This window comes from Myxocyprinus asiaticus, chromosome 38, assembly GCF_019703515.2.
Source record: "Myxocyprinus asiaticus isolate MX2 ecotype Aquarium Trade chromosome 38, UBuf_Myxa_2, whole genome shotgun sequence".
Classification (NCBI taxonomy): domain Eukaryota; kingdom Metazoa; phylum Chordata; class Actinopteri; order Cypriniformes; family Catostomidae; genus Myxocyprinus; species Myxocyprinus asiaticus.
Genome location: NC_059381.1, coordinates 35,395,474 through 35,408,855, shown reverse-complemented (window position 1 = coordinate 35,408,855; position 13,382 = coordinate 35,395,474). Strand labels below are relative to the sequence as shown.

The 13,382-nt window shown below is 36.9% G+C and overlaps 1 protein-coding gene across 6 annotated transcripts in view; it reads left to right on the top strand.

The window, feature by feature from the left end:
• Window positions 1-13,382, top strand: part of LOC127429130 (actin-binding LIM protein 3-like) — a 146,252-nt gene that overhangs the window by 71,152 nt on the left and 61,718 nt on the right. For all 6 annotated transcript variants that reach the window (XM_051677968.1, XM_051677971.1, XM_051677970.1 and 3 more), the window contains exons 3-7: window positions 1,474-1,657; window positions 6,942-7,057; window positions 8,689-8,815; window positions 9,024-9,117; window positions 11,967-12,054. In XM_051677968.1, coding sequence (XP_051533928.1) covers window positions 1,474-1,657; window positions 6,942-7,057; window positions 8,689-8,815; window positions 9,024-9,117; window positions 11,967-12,054 — 609 coding nt within the window. The remainder of the gene's footprint in view (window positions 1-1,473; window positions 1,658-6,941; window positions 7,058-8,688; window positions 8,816-9,023; window positions 9,118-11,966; window positions 12,055-13,382) is intronic.

Sequence of the window (13,382 nt, the reverse complement as noted above, 5' to 3'; positions counted from 1 at the left end):
CATAAAACTTGACACAACTGTTTCTTGTGTGACTCTGTGGAACTCTGCTGTTTTAAAATATTCTGCTCTTTTAGAATATTCTTGCTGTTCAAAAGATAATATCTTGCACCTCAGTTTTGAAATAGGCAATGGACTATCAGTAAGCAGTAAGGGTTACAAGTGTTTCAGTGTTTTTAGATGAAAGCTTTGACCTAGGCAACGTTGTTGCTGTTGAATCTTTCCCACTAACTTTTGTCTCCACTTGAGATACACTCAAAGATCAGAAATTGTGTGCTTTTAACACTAAAACTTGAATTAAAAGAAAAACATCTATATTGACCCTTTTGGCTTTCTGTAGTTTCAGGCACATTGTGTAGAGTTGACTGTTCTATCATTGATTCATTGAAGATTGCGATGCATCAGAAAATCTATATTTTTACCCAGCCCTATTCTTTTCCATATATACTGGAAGTTAATGCAAGCCAGGGTTTTCGGTCTTTAAACTGACATAAAAACTGTTTATTATACATAAACATAAAATTATAATAAAAGTGGTCCATATGAGTTTACATTCCAAGTCGTTTGAAGACATATGGTAGCTTTGTGTGAAGAACAGACTAAAATTTAAGTTGTTATTCAGTGATAATCTTCCCCTCTGCAGAAGCTCGGAAATGGACTACATGCTTCTTTTTTTGCATTTTTGCACAATGGATTTTTTGCACAAAGCTTGTCAGATCTATTCCCCATTCACTATTTATAATACTGAAAAGATGGGCCGGCATATTCTTAAAAAAACAAAAAAACTACACCAGGATGAGTAAATGATAACAAGTCAAGTCAAATCTACTGAACACCATCTTGTGTCTGACCTTACTTTTTCTGGTGTATTTCAGTGTTTGCAGTAAATGAGTGGGCAGCAAATTGTTATTTGAACAACAAAAAAATAATCTGTGTTTGAATATTGTAGGAGAAGCCATGTGACAGCAATTCAATTGATGGTGCAATGTAACAGCCTGTTCAATCCCTGTCATTCATTGGACAAATCTATGATCGGGATTACATCATAAAATGACTACTTGTCATGCACTTTTATAATCTTCTTTGTGCCATTGTTGAGCCTTTACAAAACATGTTTTGTGTCAACCCTTTTACAGTTAGTTTTGGTATTGAATGTTACATGGTTGAAAGTCAGTGCAAAAATGTCTTTTATCTACCTCAGCTATCAATTTTCTTTGCACCATAACACATTATTCACATTAATGCTGTATAAATGAAATATCTATATCTATCAAAAAAAGTTATTAGACCTGTTAATTATATAATAAGTAAGTCATGGGGACACAAATGGGGCAGACATGACACTGTTCCTCATGTGTTAGCTTCTCATACTGAGAAAAAGACAATAACTTTTGTGTGGACTTTGATCATAAGCACATGTTGATGGATCTGTACCCTCAAGTCATAAGGCCGTTTTCTGTTTGCTTGTGTCTGCAGTGTGCGGCTGTGATCTGGCTCGATCTGGATTCTTCCAGAAGAGAGGTGAATACATCTGTACGGAGGACTACCAGCGCCTGTACGGCACCAAGTGTGACAGCTGTGGGGACTTCATCACAGGAGAGGTGGTGTCTGCGCTGGGACGTACCTACCATCCCAAATGCTTTGTCTGCAGCATCTGCAGGTACAAAGAATTTTGTCCACACCACCAGAACTACATTAAGATTCAAAGTCAACACCGAAAAGTATGTTACCAGGACTCAGGGGCTCAGAGCCTCAGGAAAACTCTGGGAAAAATTTTAGTTATATAAATAATCCACCCAGCTGGAATAACCTGACATTTCTTAGCAATTTTACCATTATATTTTATTGCTGCAAACTTGAATTTCCATGCAAACTAAAGACCCGCGTACTGTACCTTTTATTAGTTCTTCCGAGTCATCTAGCAAGTTGTTTTCAGATGTACAGGCTGTAATATAGTGAAGAGGAATGCATATTTTTTATAAACTGTTCCCCCCAACCCAACCCCCAAACCTAAACCTGACAATTAGTGGAGAAAAAATGTAATATTAGAGGGAAAAACACAACCTCCGAATCACGCTAGTCATTGATTATGCAAATTCAATTACTTCCTGCTTTTAACATGAGATCAGAACCCAGGTCTCCCACACTACTGATGCAACGCACTTCCGGCTATGCCACAGAGGAAGGTAAATATATTGGAGCCGATACAAAAAATTTCTCATAGAAAATGCGCTTGTCGGGGAGTCAGCATAATGTGGCGAATCCTATTGTACTGGAACTCTCGGAAACAACATGCCGACTTTCAGTTAGATCATGTTTTAAGGTCACAGTCACACCAGTGAGGTATTTTGACAGAGAGTAAGTCGACCGTTCTCACCTTTTATAAGAAATACAGGAAAACAGTGTCATGTATTAACATGTTATTTAAATGAAATAGGGCAGTGTAGAGCCCAGGGCTGTGTTCCTAATGTCACTAGAGTACAGCTCAGTTTACATGGGATCTCAATAATCCAGCAGATGCATTGTGAGGTGATGATACGGTCACATACTGTATATACATAATACTAGAAGTGTTACTCCACCACTAGTGTTGGTTTAAATGTGTAAACTAAGCTACAGTAAACATAATCACTAGGGGTGGGAATTTGCAGGTATCCAGTGATAATGGATCATGATGCTTAAGTTACGATATGCTACATATTGCATTTTTTTATGTTTTAAAGGGGTCATATGTTTTAAAGGCTCCCAAATAAAGCTATGCAAATAATTGGAAAATGGACATGAGTTTTTTGAAGACATCACTTACATGATGAGGGAAAACCATCCAAAATGCTTTGAAACCTGCAGATATTAATATGCGATATAAGATTGAAATCGTGATTACTAAACTGCAAAAGTATGCTTTATAAATCGTCTGCATTTACCGCTTCAGTCAGCGAAGTGTGAGCGAGTGGCGCCTTCTAGCGGTTGTGTGCTGAGCAGCGCAGCAATGTTAGATGAGGTTTGTTATATTACAATTTAAATCATCTTGCCTCATCTTGTTGGATAGCGAAAGATGCCTTTGATAAGTCCCGGTTTCCTTCACTTCCGATCAAAACATACAGTGCATTCAGAAAGTATTCAGACCCCTTAATTTTTCACATTTTGTTATGTTGCAGCCTTATGCTAAAATACTTTTTTTAAATCACATCAATCTACACTCCATACCCCTTAATAACAAAGCAAAAACCAGATTTTTGATAACTTTGCGAATTTATTAAACAGAAAAAAACTGAAATATCACATTGACATACTGTAAATATTCAAACCCTTTGCTATGACACTTGAAATGCAGCTCAGTTGCATCCCATTTCTCTGGATCATCTTTGAGATGTTTCTACACTTTGATTGGAGTCCTTTTGTGGCAAATTCAGTTGATTGGACATGATTTGGAATGGCACACACCTATCTATATAAGGTCTCACAGCTGAAAATACATATCAGAGCAAAAACCAAGCCATGAGGTCAAAGGAACTGCCTGCAGAGCTCAGAGACAGGATTGTGTTGAGACACAGATCTGTGCAAGGCTACAGAAACATTTCGGCTGCATTGAAGGTTCCCAAGAGCACAGTGGCCTCCATAATTCTTAAATGGAAGAAGTTTGAAACTGAGCAATCAGGGGAGAAGGGCCTTGGTAAGAGAGGTGACCAAGAACCTGATGTTCACTCTGGTTGAGCTCCAGAGATCATGTGTGAAGATGGGAGAAACTTGCAGAAGGACAACAATCACTGCAACACTCCATCGATCTGGGCTTTATCGCAGAGTGGCCAGATGGAAGCCTCTCCTCAGTGCAAGACACATGAAAAAGCACCTAAAGGACTCTCAGACTGTGAGAAACAAGATTCTCTGGTCTGATGAAATGAAGATTGAACTGTTTGGCCTCAATTTCAAGCGTCATGTCTGGAGGAAATAGGGTGTGTTTTTCAGCGGCAGGGACTGGGGGACTGGTCAGGGTTGAAGGAAAGCTGAACGCAGCAATATACAGAGATATCTTTAATGAAAACCTGGTCAGTGACCCTAAGCACGCAACCAAGACAACAAAAGAGTGGCATAGGGACAACTCTGTTAATGTCCTTGAGTGACCCAGCCAGAGCCCGGACTTGAACCCAATCGAACATCTCTGGAGAGGCCTGAAAATGGCTGTCCACCGATGGTCCCCATTCAACCTGACAGAGCTTGAGAGGATCTGCAGAGAAGAATGGCAGAAAATCCCCAAATCCATGTGTGCCAAGCTTGTCGAATCATATCCAAAAAGACTTGAGTCTGTAATCGCTGCCAAAGGTGCTTCAACTAAGTACTGAGTTAAGGGCCTGAATACTTATGTCAATGTGATATTTCAGTTTTTTCTTTTTAATAAATTGGCAAAGTTATCAAAAATCTGTTTTTTGCTTTGTCATTATGGTGTATGCATTGTAGATTGATGTGAATTTTATTTATTTATTTATTTATTTTTTAAGCATTTTAGCATCAGGCTGCAGCATAACAAAATGTGAAAAAATGAAGGGGTCTGAATACTTTTTGAATGCCCTGTAGCTAAACGTCAAACTCTGGTGCATTTTTGGGCTGCCGCCCGCAATTTGTCACACTCAAATTTAAAAGCTCACCATTCACATATACTGTGGACTAATTGCAAAGAATTGGTCTCATTTTTTCGGAAATCCCCCCAAATAAAAAAAATACTCCAATTATTCATAAATAATAATGTATGTGTTTAAAATCTTATGATAAACAGATTTTTTTTTTTTTGTTTTGTTTTTTTTTGTCCTAACTGTAAACATGTAATTCTGGTTCTGTTAACTCTACCGCACTTTGAAAAATCTTATTTCATTCCACTAGATGGCAGCAAGCAATAGAAAAAAGATTTTTTTTCTCTATCACATTCAATCAAAATACAGATCTGAAATGTTGGTGGCGCTCTAATGCATTTTAGCCCTCAAAGATGTGCACGTCCATAGACAATCAGTGTAATTTTCAGTTCATGCACCACCCTCGTTGTTTCATCGAATTTCTCGGCCTCTGGGTGGACTACAAGCTCAATCTGAGTGTCATTAGAAAGCTGATGCCATATTTTGTGTGGCATACTAGGTCCATTCAGTTTTAATCACTGTTCTGTATTAATGCACCTATAGTCTTGTATAGGAACATTGTGTCATTTACAATGGTAATTAAAAGCTTTTCAATCCACACGTCACCGTTCTTATTACTAGACATTGCAGTTAGTAACACTAACTGTAGAAACTATGGTGTTCTGGCAGAAATATTTATAATAAATGTTACTATTATTAGAATTATATTAATTATTGTATATTGGGGAAAATAAGTCACTTTTATGGCACTTTTGTTTTTTATAGTTTCTGCATGATATTGTTTTTCATTACAAATTCCATAGTTTGTTTGTGTAGCAGTGGTAGGAAAAACCATGTGCCTTAATGATAGGTCCGAGTGATGTAGTGTAGATTGAGAAGAGGAGGGGTCCAAGCACTGATCCTTGAGGAGCACCAGTGGTCAGCAGGTGTGACTTGGACTCCTCTTCTTTCCAGGTGACCTTGAAAGATCTGCCTGTAAGATATGACTCAAACCATCCAAGTGAAGTTCTTGTGATGCCCAGGTAAGAGAGAGTGGACAGGAGAATCTGGTGGTTCACTGTGTCAAAAGCAGCCGACAAGTCAAGGATCAGGACAGATGATTTGCAGTGTGACTTATTTTGTGTCGTAATTGTGACTTTATATGTCAGAATTGCAACAATATCTTGCATTTGCAAATGTATTTCTCACAATTGTGATTTGTTTATCTCAGAACTGCGACTATATCTCGCATTTGAAATTTTTTCTCACTGTTGGGACTTTATATCTCAGAACTGCAACTATACCTAGCACTTGCGATTTTATTTCTTGCAATTGTGACTTTATATCTTACAATTGCAGTTTTATTTCTAGTAATTGCGAATTTATGACTTGCAGTTGCCATTTTATTTCTCGTAATTGTGACTTTGTATCTCAAAATTGTGACTACATTATGCATTTTCTTTTTTACAATTGCAGTTTTATTTCTTGTAATTGCGAGTTTAGATCTTTTATCTATAAAGATTTTTCTATTTGCTATTTTTATTTATTTAGTGTAAATTTATAACATTATACTTTGTATTATATTACCCTGGAATAAGTTTAAAAAAATGAGTTACCACACCTGCGATGCGAGGGAGTGACAGAAAATGTGTCTCTTTCTCTCATGTGACTGCTGTTATTCAACACTCTCTATTTTTTTCCTCTTTTGGAAAGCTGTGAAAGGTTAGTAGTGTTTTTTTCTTTTTGCTGTAGAAACAAACAGGAAAGCTACATTTTATTTGCTGTGGTCTCTTATTCACCACTATACAAGTTTACTCTGCTGTTGTTTACTTCCGCATACCAAGCCCGGATATGTAAAAAAGGGTCCATTGCGACTTTATTTCTCTTTACTGCGACTTTTTTATTGCAATTGTTAAATATAAACTCACAATTATGAAAAATAGTTGCAATTGTCAGATAAAAAGTAAAAAATTACCTTTTTTTTATTTCTTTTTTATTCTGAGGCAGGATCCGGCTTCCATAGTTTTGCGTTGCATAATAGTTTTCCTGTGCATCTTTTGCTAAAAAGTCTATAATAGGCTGTTTAGCCGGTTAATGTTGCTTCGCCACTGTAGCCATGACAAAACCATCATGAAAGTACGCAAAGCATACTTAATATCAGTAACCAGCAATATGATTGTACTGGTTAGCAGGCCTGTTACTTTTCATGACTACATATGCTTTGACTGAACTGGGCATAAGTACATCGCTGTATATGCAGCTTCATTAGTATGGACTGCTGTGTGTGTGTGTGTGTGTGTGTGTGTGTGGCCTGACATGCTCTGTCTCTCTGTGTCATAGGAAGCCATTTCCCATTGGAGACAGGGTGACCTTCTGTGGGAAGAAGTGTGTGTGTCAGCAGTGTTCACACACACTTGGGAACAGCAACGAGCCAGTGAAGATCCATGGGCCGAGCTGTAAGTCTGCCCTACTGAACTCTTGCTTTAACTTACATTTAAAGCACACTACCCTTATTCTACATATGAAAAAATGGCTCTGTTCCAAAACCTCGTGAGCTGCCTTGCTGTATACTGTTTATTCTAAGGGAGCATCCTAATTGAAATGGAGCCAAATAAGTGATTAATTTGATATGCTCTACATAGGCAGCAGCTCTGTGTGTCATACAAAATCCTCACCTGAAGACCCCAAGAGACTTGACTTACAATTGAGTCTAACGTATTTTACACTCATTCACGTAACTGGACTACTGTAGGTGTATAAGTCCAAAACTAATGGGAAGTGATCTAAATAATCTTTTAAATGTAATTTAATGTTTGTAGTACTTTTGAAGTGAAAGTGTCAATCTCACTCATAATTTCTGACCTGTTAGATTCCTGCTTTTCATGCATGACATTAATAGAGCTTGAGAAAATTTTACCTTCAAAGCAATTACTCTGCAGCCTCCCTGTGGCCCTCTAGTTGTCATGTCCAATTCTATATTTATGAATATAAAATATATATATATATATCAAGAAAATTAAGCTTTTTTAGGACTATTAAAAAATATACTTTTTTTATTTTTTATTTTGACATTATTTTCATGACAAAGCATATTTTTAAGCACATTTGCCTCCAGATACTCTTTACTGTAATGTGTATAGATGTTTTACTTTAAAGTTAGTTTTTAATTCACATTCTTCTCAATGGTGATTGTCCTTGCTGTAATACTTGCTGTTTTTTACATTATTACAGTACAAAATATATGATAATTACAATGAATATGATTTTTGAGGGTTATAAAAAGTGCTTAGTTGTCATGAAAATAATTTCTTATTCCCAAAAATATTAATGGTCCTAAAATAGGCTTTTCTTTAAGCAGAATATAATTTCATATTTATCTCTTTTGATGTTCGGGTGAAATATGACTTGGACATGTTCTTGATAGGTTTTGCGTTTCATCCATGTGTGTAACAAATGGTGTCTGGATTTGAAAAAAAGGATCAAGTCTGTAGGGAGAGCAGCAGAGATGGGCAACAACACAGGCACCTAAAAGAGAACAAATGAAGAGGCGACCTTTTCCCACCCAGAACCCCTATATAGTCATGTATCATCATCTGCCAGAACTCTCCCTGCTGCCCCACTTACACACACACTTGCTTTCGCCTTTTTGTACTGTTGCCTACACGTGCCTAGCCTCCAGTCTTAGACCTTAAAACACTCTATCAAATCCATCTCAATTTACTTTGGGTATTTTTCAACTAAGCATTTGTCAATAACGCTCTTCATGTGTGAATCTCCATTTAGTCTCTCAATAAATCACATAGTTTTCTATCTGTCACCTACTGGCCAAAATCTGAAGTCTCAAGGTGCAAGTAGTGTGTTCACACTGAAAATGCAGCAAAACGCAGTGCACTACGAGTTGAACGCTTTATCATCCCCCCATGCTGTGTGAATATGTACAATATTTGAGATGTGATTACTGGATGGAGTTTGGCTAACATGCTAAGGCCCCAGTTATCCTCCAATTTTCCTCTCTCCATCACAGATTTCAATCTTGTTTGTCGATTTAATGTTTTACATCCTTTCTTTATCTATCTATATCTATCAGACTGTGCGGGGTGTAATGAAGAGATAAAACACGGTCAGTCTCTCCTGGCATTGGAGAAACAGTGGCACGTCAGCTGCTTCAAATGTCAAACCTGTGGGATGGTCCTGACCGGAGAATACATTAGCAAGTACGACTCTACTGTGCTGTCTGCTCACACGTTACACTTCATGTCCCATACTTCTACATCCTTGAGTGTCTAGCCAATCAAAACTCTCATTAATGACATTGAAATCTTGTGAGGTCAATGATAAGGTTTTGGTCATACCGCCTATCCTAAAATACTGACATAACCGAGGTAAAGATGTGTTGATTCGCTAATCATATCTGTCTGGCAGGGATGGGATCCCATACTGCGAATCGGATTACCATAACCAGTTTGGCATCAGGTGTGAGAAGTGTAGCAGGTACATCAGTGGAAGAGTGTTGGAGGTAAGTCTCTGTCAAATACAAACTGGATAAATAATTTTATACCTTGGCAAAAGAGCGCAAAACCACAATGGTTATTATAATCATGGTTACTACATTGTTACTATAGTAAAACCATGGTTTTCGCCAAAACACAATAGTTATTACAATCATGGTTACTACAATATTACTATAGTAAAACCATGGTTTCTGCTAAAACATAATGGTTATTACAATCATGGTTATTACAGCATTACTATAGTAAAATTATTTTTGTTGCCAAAACACAATGCTTATTACAATCATGGTTACTACAGTGTTAATATAGTAAAACCATGGTTTCTGCAAAAACACAATGCTTATTACAATCATGGTTATTACAGTGTTACTATAGTAAAATTATGTTTTTTGCCAAAACACAATGATTATTACAATCATGGTTACAACAGTGTTACTATAGTAAAGCCATGGTTTTTGCCAAAACACAATTTTCATTACAATCATGGTTACTACAGTGTTACTATAGTAAAACCATGATTTTTACCAAAACACAATGCTTATTACAATCATGATTACTACAGTGTTACTATAGTAAAATTATGGCTCCTGCTAAAACACTATGCATATTACAATCATGGTTAATACAGTGTTACTATAGTAAAACCATGGTTTCTGCCAAAACACAATGCTTATTACAATCATGGTTACTACAGTGTTACTATAGTAAAATTATGGTTTTTGCCAAAACACAATGCTTATTACAATCATGGTTACTACAATGTTACTATAGTAAAACCATGGTTTCTGCAAAAACACAATGCTTATTACAATCATGGTTATTACAGTGTTACTATAGTAAAATTATGTTTTTTGCCAAGACACAATGCTTATTACAATCATGGTTACTACAGTGTTACTATAGTAAAATTATGGTTTTTGCCAAAACACAATGCTTATTACAATCATGGTTACTACAATGTTACTATAGTAAAACCATGGTTTCCACCAAAACACAATTTTTATTGCAATCATGGTTACTGCAATATTACTATAGTAAAACCATGGTTTCTGCTTGAGTAATTGCACACTGCTTATTTATCTTTTATTAGATATTTTGGTATGTTCTTATGGGCTGCTGATGCAATCAGTGAGTGTTACATTTTGAACAAACCCTCAAACCAGAAACTGAATCATGATCTGTTCTAAAACATTAATCTCCTCTGCCTGCTCACTCTCTCTCTTTCTCTTTCTCTCTCTCTCTCTCTCTCTTTCTCTCTCTCTCTGTTCTTTCAGTGGTTTAAATAATGTTATGTGGCACAATCAATAACTGTAGATGATAAAGTACAGATAGCCCTCATACATCACCTGTATGACTAATTTCTCAGATTACAGAATTAGTGACAGATAGCCAGGCCGATTTATCTGCGGATATTTTGACAGATATTTGGCTTATATAGATTAACAGAAATGTGTGAGTTCCAAAATCTACCAACAACCTTGTCAATTGATTTGAGTATAAAAAAAAAAAAAAAAAAATGTTGATTAAATATTGTGTACATTTTTAATTTGAGAAATTTCATGCATTACTTTTGCTATCATTAAAGGAATATCAGGTTTCAATACAGGCTCAATCAACAGCATTTGTGGCATAATGTTGCTTTCCACAAAAAAACATTTCTACTTGTCCCTCATTAATCGATAAGCCATTTATTCAATATGTATGTGATATCATGATACATATATAATATATTTCATATATCACATACAAAAAGTCTTAAGTCACACTTAAAAATGCCTGAATGTCATTGATAACAAAATATCAAACCAAGTGGCATCTGTGAACAGATGATGCTAGCTCTCAAAACATTTGGGGTATTTTGTTAATGACTTAAACTCTGTATGTGATGTATTTTGCTGGTAGGCTGTGTAATTACTATAAAATGCAATCAAAACGAGGGACTAATTAGTTCTGCTAGCCTGATTTGACTTGAAACATTTTTCAATTAGATTTGTCTTCCTTTCAGCAGATTTTGGAGTCTGCTTCAAAGTCTTAAGCTGTGTCTGAATATGCAAAATTTCCTACTTTATAGAATGCCAAAAACAGTATGCCAGTGGAGTAGTATCAAAGTCTTTTTAACAAGTCAGTCCACTGGCTGGAACGCTATCGCGCAGCTATTTTTCTATGTAAACAAGCAGCATACAAGTCTACTTACGCTAAAAACACAATTGTCCCGGCTTGTATAGCTAATGCGCATTTGCGTTCTCGAGTTGATTGACAGGTGATGTCTGTATCTAAAAGGTGATTGGCTCTTTTACCTGTAAGGCAGGGCTTCCTTTTTACATTCGTTGACCGTTCCAACTTTTCCCATTCATTTTAATAGAAGTGGCCCATCTCTGATAAATAGTCTCTGGTAGTATGTCCAAATCCTTAGTATTCATAAAATAATACACGAAAAATACCCGGATGTCCTACTATTTCTGGCAAGGTTCTTAAGTTTGCATCCACTAGACACTGTTCTATACCATAATGCTTTGGGAGCTTGAAGAGACTCAAAACTTCATTTCAAAAGATGGTGGAGAACTGAGAGTTGGGCAGTTCTTTTCAACTGTAAGTGTTATATATACCAAGAAAGTTGTTAATTGTGCTTGTTTAACAAAACCACAGTAGATTATTTTGCCGGTTGTTGAAAATACAGCAATTCAGGTCACGGGACATGCCCATGTTCCTGTATAAAGTATGTCTGTAATGTATTCAAACTATTCGCCTGCATACTTAAAAGACGTACTGTTTTACCAGCCGAGAAGTATGTCTTTCATTAGATGCAGTACGTACTTATTTTGGATGCAACTTATTTTGGTTTTCTCTTCTTTAGGCTGGAGGAAAGCACTACCACCCCACCTGCGCTTGCTGTGCACGCTGTCACGTGATGTTCAGTGAAGGGGAGGAGATGTACCTGGCAGGTGAGTAGATGCTGAGCTGAGTTCAGCCAGATTTGCAGACTGTAAAATGCATGTCATCTGATGTAAACATTTTAAAATAGTCAATTAGGGCCTAAATTTATTCAAGCCTCCTTGTATTAAAGACGTATCAATAGCATCTCCTATGAGTCTACCAGAAGGGGGACCAAGTCATTGATTTGCAAGTCACAAGTAAGTCTCAGGTCTTTGCATTCAAGTCTCAAGTCAAGTCCCAAGTCAAGACAGGCAAGTCCCAAGTCAAGTCTTATGTCCTCTTGCTTAAGCATCAAGTCTTAAACAAGTCATTAGTGCTCTTTGCCCAAATTAGTGTCTGAGGATTAAATACTATAGTAATTACATCCTCCATAGTATTAGCACATTTTAGCACAATGTGTGGGCTTTTCAGACGGTCTCTTACCCACCATCGGCAAAATTTCCTGCTTAATGTTAAATTAACGATCTGGAATGATTTAGCCATGACACCATCTGACCAGCTTAAATACGGGACAAATCGCATCCCGTATTGATTCGATATGGCATGCATCATTTCGTCTTTAAATACGGGATGATCCTGTATTTTACAGGACGGGTCGCAACCGTTGGTCCACAGTGCATCTTTTAGCTGGTTTCAGCAATGAGGCATGCAGAATAATTCACGCCAAAACTGTAGTTGCAGTCCACTTAGCTATGTGGAACCAAAGCTAGCTAGCTAACCCAGCTAACACAATAAGTTGAACGCTACTAACCATAGCTGATGTGTAACAGTTAACAATCTCAACTTACTCTGTCTGTGGGTTTTCAGATGCCTCACAAAATTGGACGTTGTTGATGAAGCATTTGTCATTTTTAAACCACAGGTTCTACATGTTGCAATGCTTTTGTTGCCTTTGATATTGTTTTCTTTATATCCAAAAATTACCTTTGGTATCATTTTGGCTGTGTCATCCTTGAATGCAATCTTCAAACTTGGTCCTACTCTCGTGGAAGTTGATTGGTTCTCTGATTGGTTGAATGTGGAATGTGGAAATGCAGATTTAAAAAAATCAAACAAAATGCTTATTGGGGAAATGAATCGTTGATTTGCTGCACATTTTTAAATGTACAGCTCTGATCTTTGGTTTTAGAATATATAAAGTCTTTCCAAATCAGAGCACTCGAGTCCAAGTCAAGTCGCAAGTCATTGTTGTCAAAGTCTATGTTGAGTCGCAAGTCTTCTTTGATTAGGTTGAGTCGAGTTACAAGTCATCAAAGTCATTGACCCTGGACTCTACTAATAAATTACTGTCATACCTACACACTCTCATGACCGAATGTCACTGGGGGGACTTTTT